Consider the following 15,256-nt stretch of genomic DNA (forward strand, 5'->3'; position numbering starts at 1 on the left):
TGCTTTGGGAGGTTTCCTGATGGGCTTCCCAGAGCTAACGCGAGCCCCTCCCCCCGCCTCAGGCCCAGGCAGAGATCACAGCACTGCGTCCCTGCCCCCATTCAGGGAAGAGGGCCTCCCCAGGGCCCCCGCCCCCACAAAGCTTCCTCTCCTCATTCCCACCCTCCAACCCTGACCCCAACTGATGGCGAGCAGACCAGATGAAGGCAGCTTCCAGAGGCTGGGAATGCCAGCGGAGACACACAGACATGCACACGTGTGTGCACACCCGCACACACCCACGCACAGGCCCGAGAGCAAAAAAATCCCCAAAGCATCTGCTGGCTCAGAACCCGCCTATCTCAGGAATGTGTTGGATGACTTAAAACTGGCTTCGGTACATGGGGATTCCAGACGCTGGGACCCTGAAGTATCCTGGAATGTACTAGAACGAAGCATAAGGCATCCTGTCTTTTTGCCCACCCAACTCTGGTTGGGAGTCGCAGACTGAGGCCTGTCTACCTTGAGACAGAGGTTTGATCCAGAGATTCTGAGATTCCCATTCAGATCGAGGGCTGGGCCTGGATCCCCTCCCGAGTAAATGTCCATGCGCCAGGTCAGAGCGGCCAGCCCAGCCCCTGGAGGACGCTGTGAGGACAGGTCCCTGGAGGCCTTGACATTGGGCTGCTGGGGGCTTCAGGGGTGGGAGTATCCCAACACTGGGGACACTCTGCCCAGATCCCTATGGAACCTTCCCTCTGGGGCTCATGGGAGGAGCCTCTCAGGGCCACTGATTGGCAACAAGCAAGAATCACCGAATGTTGGCATCACGAGCCCTAAACGTGGAGCAGGCCAGCAAGTTCCAGGCCTGCCGCACCCCCCCCCCCCCAACCAACGAATGGCTGATAACTTCTCTGGGTTTGTCAGCATAAGAAGAGAACGTCTGCCCCGAGGTTCTCTGCACCGAGAACCAGCTACAGTGGAGCACAAGGTCAGGTATGCTCAGGTTGCCTGCCTTAGTTTCCCCTTACTGCCCCAGACCGCCCACTCCAGGGGCTTCCCCGAAAGGGACAAGGGAGAAGGAGTGCAGGAGGCAAGCACGCCCCCCCGCCTGGAGACAGACATTTAACTGGTCTGGCCACGACCCCAGTGCAGAGGACGCCAGGCAAGAAAGGCTAAGAGGCGCCATCAGGAGTGCTGAGCTGCCCTGAGCACCGCCTGGAGGAGAATTCTGATGCCGCACCATGCTGCAGTTGATTGGTAATGTCTGCTGTGGTCACAGGTATTCACCATCCCTGATGTAAAGCTGGGTGACTCCCTGAACAGGGTGCGATTCCCCAGCCAGGACTTTGGTAGCAGAGGAGGCCCTGGCCGGCCGGGTACAAACAAGCCACTGACTCCCTAACAGATTTCTGAGGACCTTAAGGAGCACATATTGGCCCAGGGTCCCCCCCAGTTTGCCAGGACAATGTCTGCTCCCTTTTCTGAAGACATTAATGTTGTCTGTATTAGGAAATGCTTGCCTAGAATAGAAACACATTACAGGGTTAACTTCTCCTCTGTAAATATGACTAAATGTGTTCTTTCTCACCTGGGACCCTAAGGACATTCTGGCTGTTACCAACCAGAAGTAGCCTCAGACCCATCAAAAGCTCTGCCCGTGGACACGCAGACGGGCCTGGGCGCTGTGCTCTGGACCAACGTTCACAGAAACACTTCCCATGATGCTCTGCCCCGTGCAGTCTGGGCCACCTCATTTGGACACCTTGGTCTGCAGGGTGCTGGGCAGATAGAGGTACCTCCAGATGGCATAGTAGTGGGTGCCAGCACCAAATGCCACAAAGAGATGCCAGATGGCGTGGGCAAAGGGGATCCTCCCGTCACTCTTGAAGAACACCATGCCCAAGCAGTAGAAGACCCCTCCGGTCATCAGCTCCCAAATGCCCTCGGTGTTGGGCTGTCGGCAAGAACAAGGGTGGGGCGCAGGTCAGAAGAGCAGGCAGCAGGGCCGGGAGCACCCCACCACCCCCCCTCCCACCCAACGAAAAGAGACGTGCATGGTGAGCCTCCCCAGATTCCCGGGAAGGGTGTCCCCACATGTGCTGCCAATTCCCCCCAGATTAATTCTCAGATGTCACTCGGTTCTATCAAAACCCCAGAGAATATTCTACAGTCTATCTTTTCTAAAAATTAACACATCTGGGTATACACCCAAAAGAAGTGAAGGCAAGGACTTGAACAGATACGTGTACAACCAGGTTCACTACAGGCAAAGCGTGGAAGCAACCACACGTCCATCCACGGATGAATGGATAAATGAACCACTGTTCTTGTCAGTTCACGCAATGGACTATCTCACTCCGAGCTAACAAGGAAGGAAACTCTGACAGGTGCTACCACATGGATGAACCTGGGGGACGTGATGCTGAGTGGCATAAGCCAGACACGGAAGGACAAACACCGTAGGATGCCACGCATATAAGGTCCCAGGACTTCATCAAATGCATGGAGGCAAGAAGTAGGATGGAGGTGACCAGGGGCTGGGGGAGGAGGAACAGGGAGTCAGTGTCTAACGGGGACAAAGGTTCAGTTAGGGAAGATGAGAAGGTTCTGGACATGGACGGTGGCGACAGATCCACAATAATGTGAACGTGCTTAACGCCACTGAACTGTATACTTAAAACGGCTAAAATCATAAATTTTATGTATATTTTATCCCAATTTTTTTAAAAGTAATACATGTCCATGGGGAAACATTTCAGAGAAACCAAACCAAAAATACGAAGAGAGAAGTAGTGAGGGCACCTGGGCGGCTTAGTGGGTTAAGCGTCTGACTCTTGATTTCAGCTCGGGTCATAATCTCACGGTCCATGGGATCGAGCCCCGTGCCAGGCTCTGCAGGGACAGCACGGGGCCTGCTTGGGATTCTGTCTCCCTCTCTCTCTCCGCCCCTCCCCCACTAGTGCACGTGCTCTCTTTCTCTCTCGCTCTCTCAAAATAAATAAACTGAAAAAGAAAGTCGTAGTCCCAGCCTTCAGAGATGAGCACTATTAACAATGGAGTCGTTCGTGGTTAAAGGAACAGCAGAGGGGCGCCTGGGTGGCTCAGTCGGTTAAGCCTCCGACTTCAGCTCAGGTCATGATCTCGCGGTCCGTGAGTTCGAGCCCCGTGTCGGGCTCTGGGCTGATGGCTCAGAGCCTGGAGCCTGCTTCCGATTCTGTGTCTCCCTCTCTCTCTGCCCCTCCCCCGTTCATTCTGTGTCTCTGTCTCAAAAATAAACGTTAAAAAAAAAAAAAAGAAGGAACAGCAGAGACTGCGTGAGAACTTGCCACGCCACCCCCCCCATGCCCCTCGGTCCACTTTTACACGCATTACAGGCTACCGCTGTCAACAGTGCTTTACGGTATCCTTCCAGAAACGTTCTCTCCACGTGCAATACGCAGCATGCACTTCGTACGTATGTACTATGCACAGGAACGGATCTTTCTCGATCATTCCAGATAAACGGGCTCACGCCATCCCCACCACGCTCTGACTCCATGCTGGATTCACTCCTCTGCTGGGGATCGGTCTGCATTCCCACAGCGGGAGCCGTCTCCATTCTTTTCAGCCGCTGCGGAGCATCCCAGGGGATGCACGTCCGCCAACGTCTGTGCTCAGTCCTCGAGAGTGTGGTGCCTCCCAGTACTTGCCACGTGCCGGGCACTGCATGAACGGCCTCGGGGGGTTATCTGACGCCACCTTCACAACATCCTCATGAGGCGGGTGTCACGCTATATGGCGGTCATGGAAACACGCCCACGACACGTGGTAAGCGAGCAAAGCACACTGCAGAGCGGCACATTTCGTGTCACCTCGTCTTTTTAGAAGAAAGCCAAGTCAGCGTGTCTGCAAAGCCACGTGGACTTGCATGTAAATAAATAGAAAGGACACACAGCAACCAGAATGGGGGTTGCAGCTGGGGCGGGATATTGGGAGAAGGCAGAAGGCGGCTTTGGCTCGTTCACATACTTTCAGACTCATTTTTTGCAGTGACTATGTGTTTAAATATATGCTTACCATATACAAGTATATAAGTACTTAAATGTATGCAAGTATACATGTACTTAAATATGTAATACATAAGTTGATGGATACTGTATAATTTAATATTTATTCCACGTCATTCATAAAATTTAAAACATTTTTAATAACTTTAAGTGAGTCTTTAAAAATTTGAAAATATGTATTTAATATACATTATATCATGTAATATTTAGTATATTTCATAAAATTTGTAAGAATCTGAAAATAAATTCAAATACAATTTTTTAACTTTTTGATTTTGAAAATACTTATTGAATATAAATTATACAATGCAATCTAATAAAATTCATTAGAATTTTGAAAGAAATTTAGTAGCTTTAAATTAAAAAACATTTCATAGAAATTATAAAAATGTAATGTTTAATATACTTCATAAATTTTTAAAAATTTTAAAAAGTAAATTTAAATTTTTCTTTATTTTTTTAATATAATTCATTGTTGGGGCGCCTGGGTGGTGCAGTCGGTTAAGCGTCCGACTTCAGCCAGGTCACGATCTCGCGGTCCGTGAGTTCGAGCCCCGCGTCAGGCTCTGGGCTGATGGCTCGGAGCCTGGAGCCTGTTTCCGATTCTGTGTCTCCCTCTCTCTCTGCCCCTCCCCCGTTCATGCTCTGTCTCTCTCTGTCCCAAAAATAAATAAAAAACGTTGAAAAAAAAAATTAAAAAAAAAAAAATTAAAAAAATATAATTCATTGTCAAGTTAGCTGACATACAGTGTATACAGCACGCTCTTGGCTTCAGGAATAGATTCTCACGATTCATTGCTTACATACAACAAACACCCAAGGCTCATCCTGACACGTGCCCTCCTCAATGTCCATCACCCATTTTTCAAACATAAATTTAAATTTCTTTAATGCAAAAACTTTTTTGGTAATATAAATTATACAGTGTAATATTTAGTTTAATATAATTCATACTTTTTTTTAACTATTATTTATTTTGAGAGAGAGAGAGCATGAGCAGGGGAACAGCAGACAGAGGGAGAAGAGAGAATCCCAAGCAGGCTCTGTGCTGACAGCCTCAGATGCAGGGCTCAAACTCACAAACCATGAGATCATGACCCGAGCCTAAATCAAGAGTCGACTGAGCCACCCAGTCACCCCTAATTCATAAAATTTTTTAAATAAGTTTAAATATTAAAAATTTATTTTATTTTAAAATATTTAATATAAAATACACAGTGTAATACTTAATATACTTCATAAGATTTTTAAAAATTTTAGAATACATTTAAAGTATGTTTAAGATTTTTAAAACTTTAAAAATATTTATTTAATATAAATTATATAGTGTAATATTTAATTTAATACACTTCATAAACTTTTTTTAAATTTAAAAAGCAATTTAAATAATTTAACTTTAGAAACTTAACAATATTTAATATGAATTACATAATTTAATATTTAATAGGTAACTTAAATATATGTACTTAAATGAAAATAAACTTGGAGGGGGGAAAAAGCAACCTGTAAGAATAAATACAAATCATCGGGAAAATCCTGAGCAGGAGGACTAATGGGGCCACGGATTAAAATGCAATTAAGCTACACTAAGCAAAATGGTCTGGTGCCAGGATAGACAGTCCCCTTGATGAAACAGAATTGAAATCTCGGAAGTAGACGCACATATATGCATGAATTTAACAGTTTCACACAGCGGTTTTCAACGGCAGATAATGGACATCACTGGCTAAGTATTCGGGGAGGAATCACCACGTACAGGAGAAACAAGAGTTAGAAGAAAAGTTACCTATTAAAGGTTAAACCATAAAAGAAACAGGAGAAAATACGGGTGACTGTTATCCCTAAACTTGGGGAAAGGAAGACCTTCCTAACCATAACGCTTAGGATAAAACCCATACAATTTAAAAAACAAACAAACAAACAAACAAACCTGTGAGATTTCACTGAATATCCTTTTGACATCAACCAACAATGACAGTATAAAAATAATAAACTGTTACTTGGCCTAGGGAGGGTACCGGGCAGGCTGAATTTACTGTGCCCACCTCACAGATGGGGCAACTGAGGGTCAGGGAGGAGACGGGGTCCATGCACGGCCACCCGGCTTCTTCTCTTCCTGGGCGGGGGCCTCAGTCCTCTCCCTGCAAGGCTCTGCCCCTCACAGGCTGGGCAAAGCTACCCGGAGATCCTATGCCCCACAGTCTGAGGTTATGGGGGTAGACCCTGGCCTGGCCACTCAGGGGCCACAAAAGCGCTGCCGGCTGCTTCCCCTCTCGGTGTCCATCTCCAGTGACGCCCGGGGCAAGGACGCTGGATGCTGTGGGTACGCCTCCCGCGCTCCATATGGGCTCAGAAAGTGTGCAGTGAAGGAACCTGGTTGCCCTTTCTGGGCTTGGTTTGGGAGCTTAGGATGTGGCAACACCCAAGGGGGTAATCATTAAGTCCTGAGCCTCGGCTCTGCCTCCGTGCCCAGGGATGTTATTATACAGATTTAATTTAGCAACTGGGTACTACGTCCTACGCACCATTCTAATCCCTCTCCGTGGGATTTAATCCTTAAACACACAGCAGGGCTGAAGCGTGGAGGGTCACAGCTCACTGGAGGTTGGGCAGAGTCGGTGCTACAGAACCGAGGAGTCGAGCCCCCCCCTCCCCAGGATTAAGCCGCATGCTCTACGGCCCCTCTAGACCTCACTCTGCCCGTGTGCCAGAGGAGGGGCTCCGACTGGACAACCCCGAGAGTCACCCCGGGCCCCTCTGGCCAGCCGGGAGCCCCCAGGCCGGGTGGGTGGTACTTACCATTGAGAGGATGACCAGGGCGGGGAAGAAGCCCATGATAACATAGCAGAGCAGCTCCACGAGCTTGTACCTGGCGGGAAGACAAGCCATCTGGGCCTCGGGACAGCGTAAGGCTCCCCGTGCTGGGTAGGAGGGGACCCCTGACCGAGTGAGGAGGACTCCACCCTCTGCCCAGCACTCCTCGGCTCAGATGCCACCCAGCTACACACAGCAGGTGCTGGTGGAACTGGGTGGTCCTGGTTTCCGCCCTCGCGAGGACAGGCCAGGATTGCCAATGCTGAGTGTGGCACGCGTGTGGGCGCTTGCCACGCTCCAGCCCGGACGGTCATTACCATGTCATCTGAGCACCTCCTCCCGCTGGGCCCAAGCAGCCGCCTTCCATCCACCTGAGTGGCCACATCGACTGACACCTGCGTGCCAGGAAGTCAACTGTTCCCTTTTGCTTCTCTGTTTCTGTCTTCACCCGACAACAGGACGGAAGTAAAGGGAGTCCCCGTCATCTGCTAACCCGGTTTAGGGAAGGTGGGTAACACGTGACCCACAGGGCCTTTTCAAAAACCTCTTCAGATTGACCCTACAGGCTGTGGCCTTGGGGCCATCCACGGGCCCGAGCCCCAGGATGTCAGGCAGAGCAGTGCCGTCACGCTTCGGAGTCATCTTGGGAGGGGGGGTCTCATCTCCCCAGAAGCAGAGAAGAGGCCCCGCCTCCCCTGGGCTCCCACTCCCACCCCCGCCCCCCCAGCCCTGGCTTACCGCTCATGGAAGAAGAAGACATAGACGGTGCCCACAGAGGCCATGATCCAGACCAGCCAACGCATATGCGAGGCCCAGGGGCCCAGCTCCCGAAGGTTCAACCTGGGAGAGAGCCGAGGGCACAGCCTGAGGGGGGTTCCTCCCTTCCCTGCCACAGGAAGGCTGACCCCAGAGAAAGCCTGTGCCCTAAGGCTCCCCAGAAGGGCCATGGGCTGTCATGGAAAAACCCAAGAAACGCTGCTTGGTACGTGCACACGGCTCAGAAAGGACATTCATCACAGCACGGACCACACGGGAAGAGCCAGAAGGTACCCAAATGTCTGCCAGGAGGGGAAGGGGGACTGGTTATCAACTTCCTGCCTCTCAGCTCCAAACCCCCACTTTCTGCCTGCTCCGAGATAACGGAGACCAGGGAGCCGGACCGAGTCCATTCTTCCCCGGCCGCAGGCACGACGTTGTTGGGCTTTGTCGGGGAGTGCAGTGAAGACGCTTCGCAGGAGGAAAGGCTCTTCCTTCCGGACCCCTGCGGTCCTCCCGCCACATTCCCTGGGAAGCAGGCTTTTCTCTCCACTGCTCGGCCAGGCTGTTTCCCCAGGGCGAGCTGCCTGGCGGGGCACGGCTTCCTCTAGCACTTGGCCTCAGCTGTTCTCCAGGTGTTGACCTGGGTGCCGGCGGTACAGCGGCAGGTCCCGGATGCTGCAGGCCCGTGGCCCAGGCCAGGGGGCTGCTCCCTGCACCCTGTCTTCAGCCCCACACACCTGCACACGGGGCCCCCTCCCCCGTCAGGGACTCCCGTCCAGCAAGCTGTCTGACCTTCACCCTGAGCAGCTGTCTGCACGACTGAACCGCACCGAAACGCTCTAGGTTCCTGCAGGGGCCTCTCTAGCTGCTGGTTCCAGGAGCACCCAGCAAACAGCAGCTTCCCCGGCACCGAGCAAGTGCTGAAGCTCGGTACCTCCTGTGGCTGGCCTCCCCCAGCACCCCAGAGGGCTGATTTCCAGCAAGCTGCACCCACAGGCCCCTCAGGAGCTTCTCTGCCATCCCGTGTGCAAAGACCGGACCCTTCTTGGGGAGCCTGGGTGCCTCAGTTGGTTAAGCGACTTCGGCTCAGGTCATGATCTCACGGTTCGTGAGTTCGAGCCCCGCGTCGGGCTCTGTGCTGATAGCTCAGAACCCGGAGCCTGCTTCGGATTCTGTGTCTCCCTCTTTCTCTCTGCCCTTCCTCTGCCTGTGTTCTCGCTCACTCTCTCTCTCTCTCTCAAAAACAAATAAACATTAAAAAAAAAAAAAGACCAGACCCTTTCCAATGAGGTGGGAGGTCTGCCCTGGACGGAGGGACAGGTCCATAGTTGTCCCTTGTATCTGCCGCTCCTGGCTTCTCTGGATTTGTCACTGACGCTGGTTAACCAATTCTCCACTATTCCAATCTCCTATTATTAATTCTTTATACCAAATTATCCGTCAGAGCGGTTTGAAAATAGAACTATCTGCAACTAGGTGCATACATCTCCAAGGCATGCCGGCAGGTTTTGGGGTGGGGAGCGAGTGGAGAACAGCAGGGCTGTACTATCTGCATATGTGAAGACAGACCTGTAAATGCACAGACACTGACCGGAGTCCCTTGTCGACGGGGACGCGGGAGCTCCATCTAGAAAGGGCCAGTCAATGATGGTTGTGGTTTGGCGGGGGGGGGGGGGGGGGGGGGGGTGCGGAGGGGTCCTTTCACTTTTTTCTCGAGTGGATTTCTTGAGTGAGAATACCTTCTGTAAAACCTCTGCCCTCCCTGTCCCCACAAAAAAGCAAGTGGCTCAGAGTCCATTTGTCATTATAAAGAAGTTAAGTTGGATGTCCATCGACTGACAAATGGATAAAGAAAAGGTGGTAAATACACAGGAACATTACCCGGCGATCCAAAAGATTGAAATCTTACCATTTGCAACAACGTAGATGGAACTAGAGTGTTATGTATTATGTTTAGTGAAATAGACAAAGACATATGCAGCGATTTCACTCACATGTGGAATTTAAGAAACAAAACAAAGGAACACAGGGCAAGGGAAGGAAAAATAAGATAAACACAGGGAGGGGGACAAACCACAAGAGACTCTTAAATACAGAGAACAAACTGAGGGTTGCTGGAGGGGAGAGGGGTGGGGGATGGGCTAAATGGGCAAGGGACATCAAGGAGGGCACTTGTTGGAATCAGCACCGGGGGTTATACGTAAGTGACACACCATTAAATTCTATTCCTGAAATCTTATTACACTATATATTAACTTAGATTTAAATTAAAAAAAAAAAAGTTAAGTCGGGGCACCTTGGGTGGCTCAGTCAGTTAAGCATCCAACTCTTGGCTTCGACTCAGGTCACGATCTCGGGGTCGTGAGATAGAGCCCCCAGTCGGGCTCCACACTGGGCACGGAGTCTGCTTTAGATTGTTTCTCTCCCTCTACCGCTTACACTCTTTCTCAAATAAATAAACAACAACAAAAAATAAGTTATACTAGAAACCTTAAAGGTAAAAATAAATAAATAACTTGACTCGTTACCCAAAAGAACCATCAGGGAAGATCTTTCTAGATCTCCAAACAAACACGACATAGACCAATGGGTAGGAGAATGAGTAGAGATGGGATGGAGGGCGTGGGCGGAGGAAGGGATAGAAGGAGAATGGGCTGGTATGGAGGTCAAGGGCGAAGGAGGAGTGAGCATCCAACCACATTTTTTACTAAAATATCACAGAGAAGTTCAACTTGACTTTAACAGAAGAAAATGAACCCTTCCCCCGCCTAAAAAAAATGTGCTGAACTTCCAACAAATATGTCTGCTTTTCTCTTTCTACCATGCCAGAGCCCTTCAACCATATTTTACACCCTTTATTTAAGCAAAGACCGTGTGCAGGAATCTTACATGTGGACTTACATCCAAGCTATCAAAAACAAACACAAAAAAATGGAGTTTCCTGACTGAGGCAAGGATGGGGGGAACCCACGGTCATTCACACCCCCACCCTCCGTGGTCCTCTGGGTACCTCCAGGCCTCCGCAGAAAACAGCTTGAGAACCAGAGCAATTCAAAGAAAAGTACCCACCAGCGGCGCCTGGGTGGCTCAGTCGGTTAAGCGACTGACTCTTGATTTCGGCTCAGGTCACGATCTCGCGGCTTCTCGGGTTCAAGCCCCACATCAGGCTCTGTACGGGCACCGCGTAGCCTGCTTGGGATTCTCTCTCTACCTCTCTAGCTGCCCTCCCCCCCCCATACTGTTTCTGTCTCTCTCAAAAATAAATAAACTTAATTTTTTCTTTTAATTAAAAAAAAAAAGTTCCCACCGAAGGAATGTACATCATCTGTCCCACGTCCCCTTTTCACCAGGCACCCAGGCGGTCAGTTTTCCAGCCGGGAAACGGGTCACCAACCTTCTCTATCTCCCCCCTCACATCCAACCGACCCCCACGTTCTGCTCATTCTTCCTCCTGAACGGCTCGCAGACCCAAGGCACGTTACCCGCTCCCCTCGTTCGCGGCACTTAACCACCGTTGTGCTTCATCTCCTGGCTCGGTATTGGGACAGCCCACGTCTGTGTTCCCTGTGAGACCCTAAGTCCCATTAGGGGAGAGAGCCGGTACCTTGGCTTACGGCCTTATCCTCAGCCGCCGGCACAGGACCGGGACAGAGCCCGGGCCCAGTCAGCCGCAGCCAGGGGTAAAGAAGAGAGACGCAGGGATTAAATCAGCAGAGGGGAGGACAGTCCACGGATCGTTCTAGAAATCCATGTCAAAGATAGTTACTGCAGCCGAGCACCAAACTTAGCTCCACTCCACTCGGCCACATCCAAAAGGAAACCTGACATCGCCTGGTTCCCGGCAACCGGCCGGGCACACCGGGGCTGACCACAGCTGGCTGCGTGGAATGAGCTCCCTCCTCCTGTGGCTCCTGGGGTCTCTCTCCTGCTCCCGGCCTGCTCCAGCAGGCTGCCCCTCCCCCAGGACCTGTGCCTATTCTAGAAGCCTCCAGACATATGCCTGCCCACCTGAGCATCCGACGGTCAGAATCCATACCGGTTTTGGGGAGAGAAGCAGGTCCCCTCCTGTCCTGAAGCCCAGCTGGTCACGGGGCACCATCTGCCCTGTCCCCAGGCAGGCAGCAGCGGGGCTGGTTTCTGGGGCGGCGGTGGGCGGGGAGAGACCAGCCCAGGAAACCTTGGCACTTGCACCCCCACCCTCCTTCGGCAGTCTGTCTACTCAGTGCCCTGCAAGCGTCTTTTCAATCTGTCCGTCCTCTCCGCTCCACCCCCATGGCCACGCCTGGGGTCCAGGCCGCCACCGCTTCTCCCCTAGGTCCTTGGGTCAGCCTCCCCCGCACCTCCACGCTCCCAAGACGGCGACCCTTCGGTCCAAACGATAAGACCACATCGAAGCCCTGCTTCAAACCCCCATCGCCCCGGAGAATAGCCCGAGCAGCCTCCCATCTACACTCCGTGTGCCTCCACACCGGTATGAGAACAGCCAGAAAACCATGGTTCCGTAATCTCCCCAAAACCTGGGCACCACGCAAAGCTTGCCACAGGAGCATGGACACCTGAGGTGCGGCCCCCAGAACGCTGTCCGGCACGGACAGTAGTGGGTGGGTGGCAACCGTGACTCCGTGGGTCTCACCAGGCACGTGCTCCGTGGAAGAAGCGGGATCCGAAAGAACGAGGACGCCACTGACACGAAATAAGCAATCAGGCAAAACTATCGTACGGCGACGGGTGTCGGGGCTGTGGTAACCTGGAGGGGGACGAGGGCGCTGGACGTGGTCTGCTTCAGCTGGGTGCGGGCCGCTGTGTGTGAAAATCGGCTTATTTTGCACAGGGACACGGGTGCACACTCTGCAGGCATGGCACCTGCACTGAGACGTGTTTCCTGAAGCAACAGCCTTTGCGTACACACACAAAACCCACTCATCTGCACACATAACGAAAGAGAACGCCTCACTTATGACGGCCAAAAATAGAAGTTTCCTAGGCGAGCAGAGTTCAGTAGGTTAAGCATCTGACTTCAGCTCAGGTCACGATCTATCTCATGGTTCGTGGGTTCGAGCCCCGCGTGGGACTCTGTGCTGACAGCTCAGAGCCCGGAGCCTGCTTCAGAGTCGGTGTCTCCCTCTCTCTGCCCCTCCCCTGCTTGTGCTCTGTCTCTGCCTCTCAGAATAAAAAAAAAATAAACATTTAAAAAAAAAGAAAGAGGGGTGCCTGGGTGGCTCAGTCGGTTGGGCATCCGACTTCAGCCCGGGTCACGATCTCGCGGTCCGTGAGTTCGAGCCCCGCATCAGGCTCTGGGCTGATGGCTCAGAGCCTGGAGCCTGCTTCCGATTCTGTGTCTCCCTCTCTCTCTGCCCCTCCCCCGTTCATGCTCTGTCTCTCTCTGTCTCAAAAATAAATAAATGTTTAAAAAAAAAAAAAATTTAAAAAAAAAGAAAGAAAGAAATTTCCTAGGCGAAAACAGAACGAACCTTCCCGTGGCTCCCCACCCTTCAGAAGCCCACACGCACGTTCTCAGAGCGGCACACCTCCTCCAGGCAGCCCTCCCAAGGCCCCCACACCACAGCAGCACCTCCTCTGAGCTCCCACAGCTGCACGCACACAGGGCTGTCTTGCCACGCCATCACTGTCCTGTCACAGATGTCCATCCACCAGCCAGACCCTCGGGGTCCAAACGCCCACGGTCACCCGGCCACACAGTACGCATTCACCAACCATGAGTGCAATGGCTCAGCCGCCTCCCCAGACTTGTAGAGCATGGCCTGAAGCTTTTTCCCCCAAAATTTTTCAAATGTCTATTTATTTTTGAGAGAGAAGGCGGGGGGGGGGGGGGAGAGTGTGCAGGGGAGGGGCAGAGATAGGAAGACAGAGGATCCAAAGCGGGCTCCACACTATGAGCACACAGCCCAGTGTGGGGCTCAGACTCACGAGCCATGAGGTCATGACCTGAGTGGAAATCAAGAACTGGCTGCTTAGCCTGACTGAGCCACTCAGGCGCCCCGGGTGTGGCCTGAAGCTTAGTGTTTCTTTCTTTCAGAACTTTCCGGATTTACTACTAAATCAAGGTGGAAAACCCCGGGTCACTCGCTGGGGGAGTTTAAAACTGATACAACGTGCGGTGATCTGGCAATAGTTAACCAAATTACAAAGGTTCACTCCCTGCCGCCCAGGAGTCCAAGTCTCGCATTTATCAGACAAAGATCGGGCTTGACCACACAAAGCTGCTGTTTTTGTAGGTCAGAAAAGGCCGCGTCTCAGCAATTCATACGATTGGAGCCAACATATCCGTGCGTGTGTGCTAAATGATACACAAACAACAAGATTCACTGAGGTTCTATCTCTCTTGGCAAAGGGGTGGACCGTCCCACTGCCATAAATACCCACACACAGGGGACGGCCAGGAAACAGTATGCTGCTGCAGAAAGAAATAAAAGACTGGGAAGGGGCGCCGGGGTGGTTCAGTCAGTTAAGCGTCCTCCAACTTGGGCTCAGGTGATGACCTCGCGGTTCGTGAGTTCGAGCCCCGCGTCGGGCTCTGTGCTGACAGCTCAGAGCCTGGAGCCTGCTTCGGATTCTGTGTCTCCCTCTCTCTGGTCCTCCCCTGACACTCACGCTTTGTCTCCCTCTCTCTCAAGAATAAACAAACATTTTTAAAAACTTAAAAAAAAAAAAGAAAAGAAAAAAGAAAAGATTGGGAAAATCTTGGGGCACCTGGGTGGCATAGTCAGTTAAGCAGCCGACTCTTGACTTCGGCTCAGGTCATGATCCCGTGGTTCATGAGTTCGAGCCCCACGTCAGGCTCTGCGATCACAGCACAGAGCCTGCTTTGGATCCTCTGTCTCCCTCTTTCTGGACCTCTCACGCTCGCACACTCTCACTCTCTCTCTCTCCCTCTCTCTCAAAAATAAATCAACGTTAAAAAAAAAAAAAAAAGGCCGCACTTCAATGTACTAATGTAGAGAGGTGTCCCCGGCAACATTACCGAGAACAAATGCGATTTGCAGTTTGTATGGTATCCTTCCCTTTTGCTCTAAAAGTTGGAGGAAAAATAGAAGTATAAACATATAAATTTACAACATCACTACGCACGTATGTACGTGTGCACACATTTGCTCTTTTAGCACAAAGTAACTCTGGAAACACACACAAGAAACTGGTAATACGTAGTTGCTTCTAGAAGGAGAATGGGCAGAGGGCATCTTTTTACCCACACCCTTTTGTGCCGAGCCAGCATGTCACCCAGCCAAATACAAAAAGGAATTCAGAGAAAAGAGAAGAAGCCAGCCCTTCCCGGGAACGGCACACAGATGCTCACCAGGGCGCGTAGGAGGCCGCTATGAAGAAGTAGATGACCATGCGGTCGAACATGTGCAGGCAACGTTCCACCATCCTGGAGCAGAGAAGGGTCAGGGTCAGGGTCAGGGTCAGGGTCAGGGCCCCAGAGCCACGCCCTGGACAAACATGCTTCCCCGCAGGTGGGGAAGAGTCCGGGCTGGGGGCGGGCTCACCTCTACCCAGCCACGACCCTTGGGCTTCCGGGTCCCCATCTGTGAGTGACCAGAGTAGTGGTTTTCAAACCAGTCTCCCCATGACCCTGGGGGTTGAATGGAGAACCCCTGCAGGTCTCTCGGAGGACCCCCCTTCTCCTGAAGGGT

At 51.7% G+C, this 15,256-nt stretch overlaps 1 protein-coding gene across 7 annotated transcripts in view; it reads right to left on the bottom strand.

Annotated features, from left to right (window-relative positions):
• Window positions 1–891: 891 nt before the first annotated feature.
• MMD2 (monocyte to macrophage differentiation associated 2) overlaps window positions 892–15,256 on the bottom strand; it is a 45,443-nt gene continuing 31,078 nt past the window's right edge. For 6 of the 7 annotated variants that reach the window (XM_042970918.1, XM_042970917.1, XM_042970922.1 and 3 more), the window contains exons 4-7: window positions 14,917–14,991; window positions 7,581–7,682; window positions 6,828–6,897; window positions 892–1,936 (exon numbers count right to left, since the gene is read on the bottom strand). In XM_042970918.1, coding sequence (XP_042826852.1) covers window positions 1,733–1,936; window positions 6,828–6,897; window positions 7,581–7,682; window positions 14,917–14,991 — 451 coding nt within the window. In that variant the 3' untranslated portion in view covers window positions 892–1,732. Of the gene's footprint in view, window positions 1,937–5,521; window positions 5,755–6,827; window positions 6,898–7,580; window positions 7,683–14,916; window positions 14,992–15,256 lie in introns of those variants that run through there. The other variant, XM_042970923.1, reaches the window with a different exon arrangement.

This window comes from Panthera tigris, chromosome E3, assembly GCF_018350195.1.
Source record: "Panthera tigris isolate Pti1 chromosome E3, P.tigris_Pti1_mat1.1, whole genome shotgun sequence".
NCBI classification, from domain to species: domain Eukaryota; kingdom Metazoa; phylum Chordata; class Mammalia; order Carnivora; family Felidae; genus Panthera; species Panthera tigris.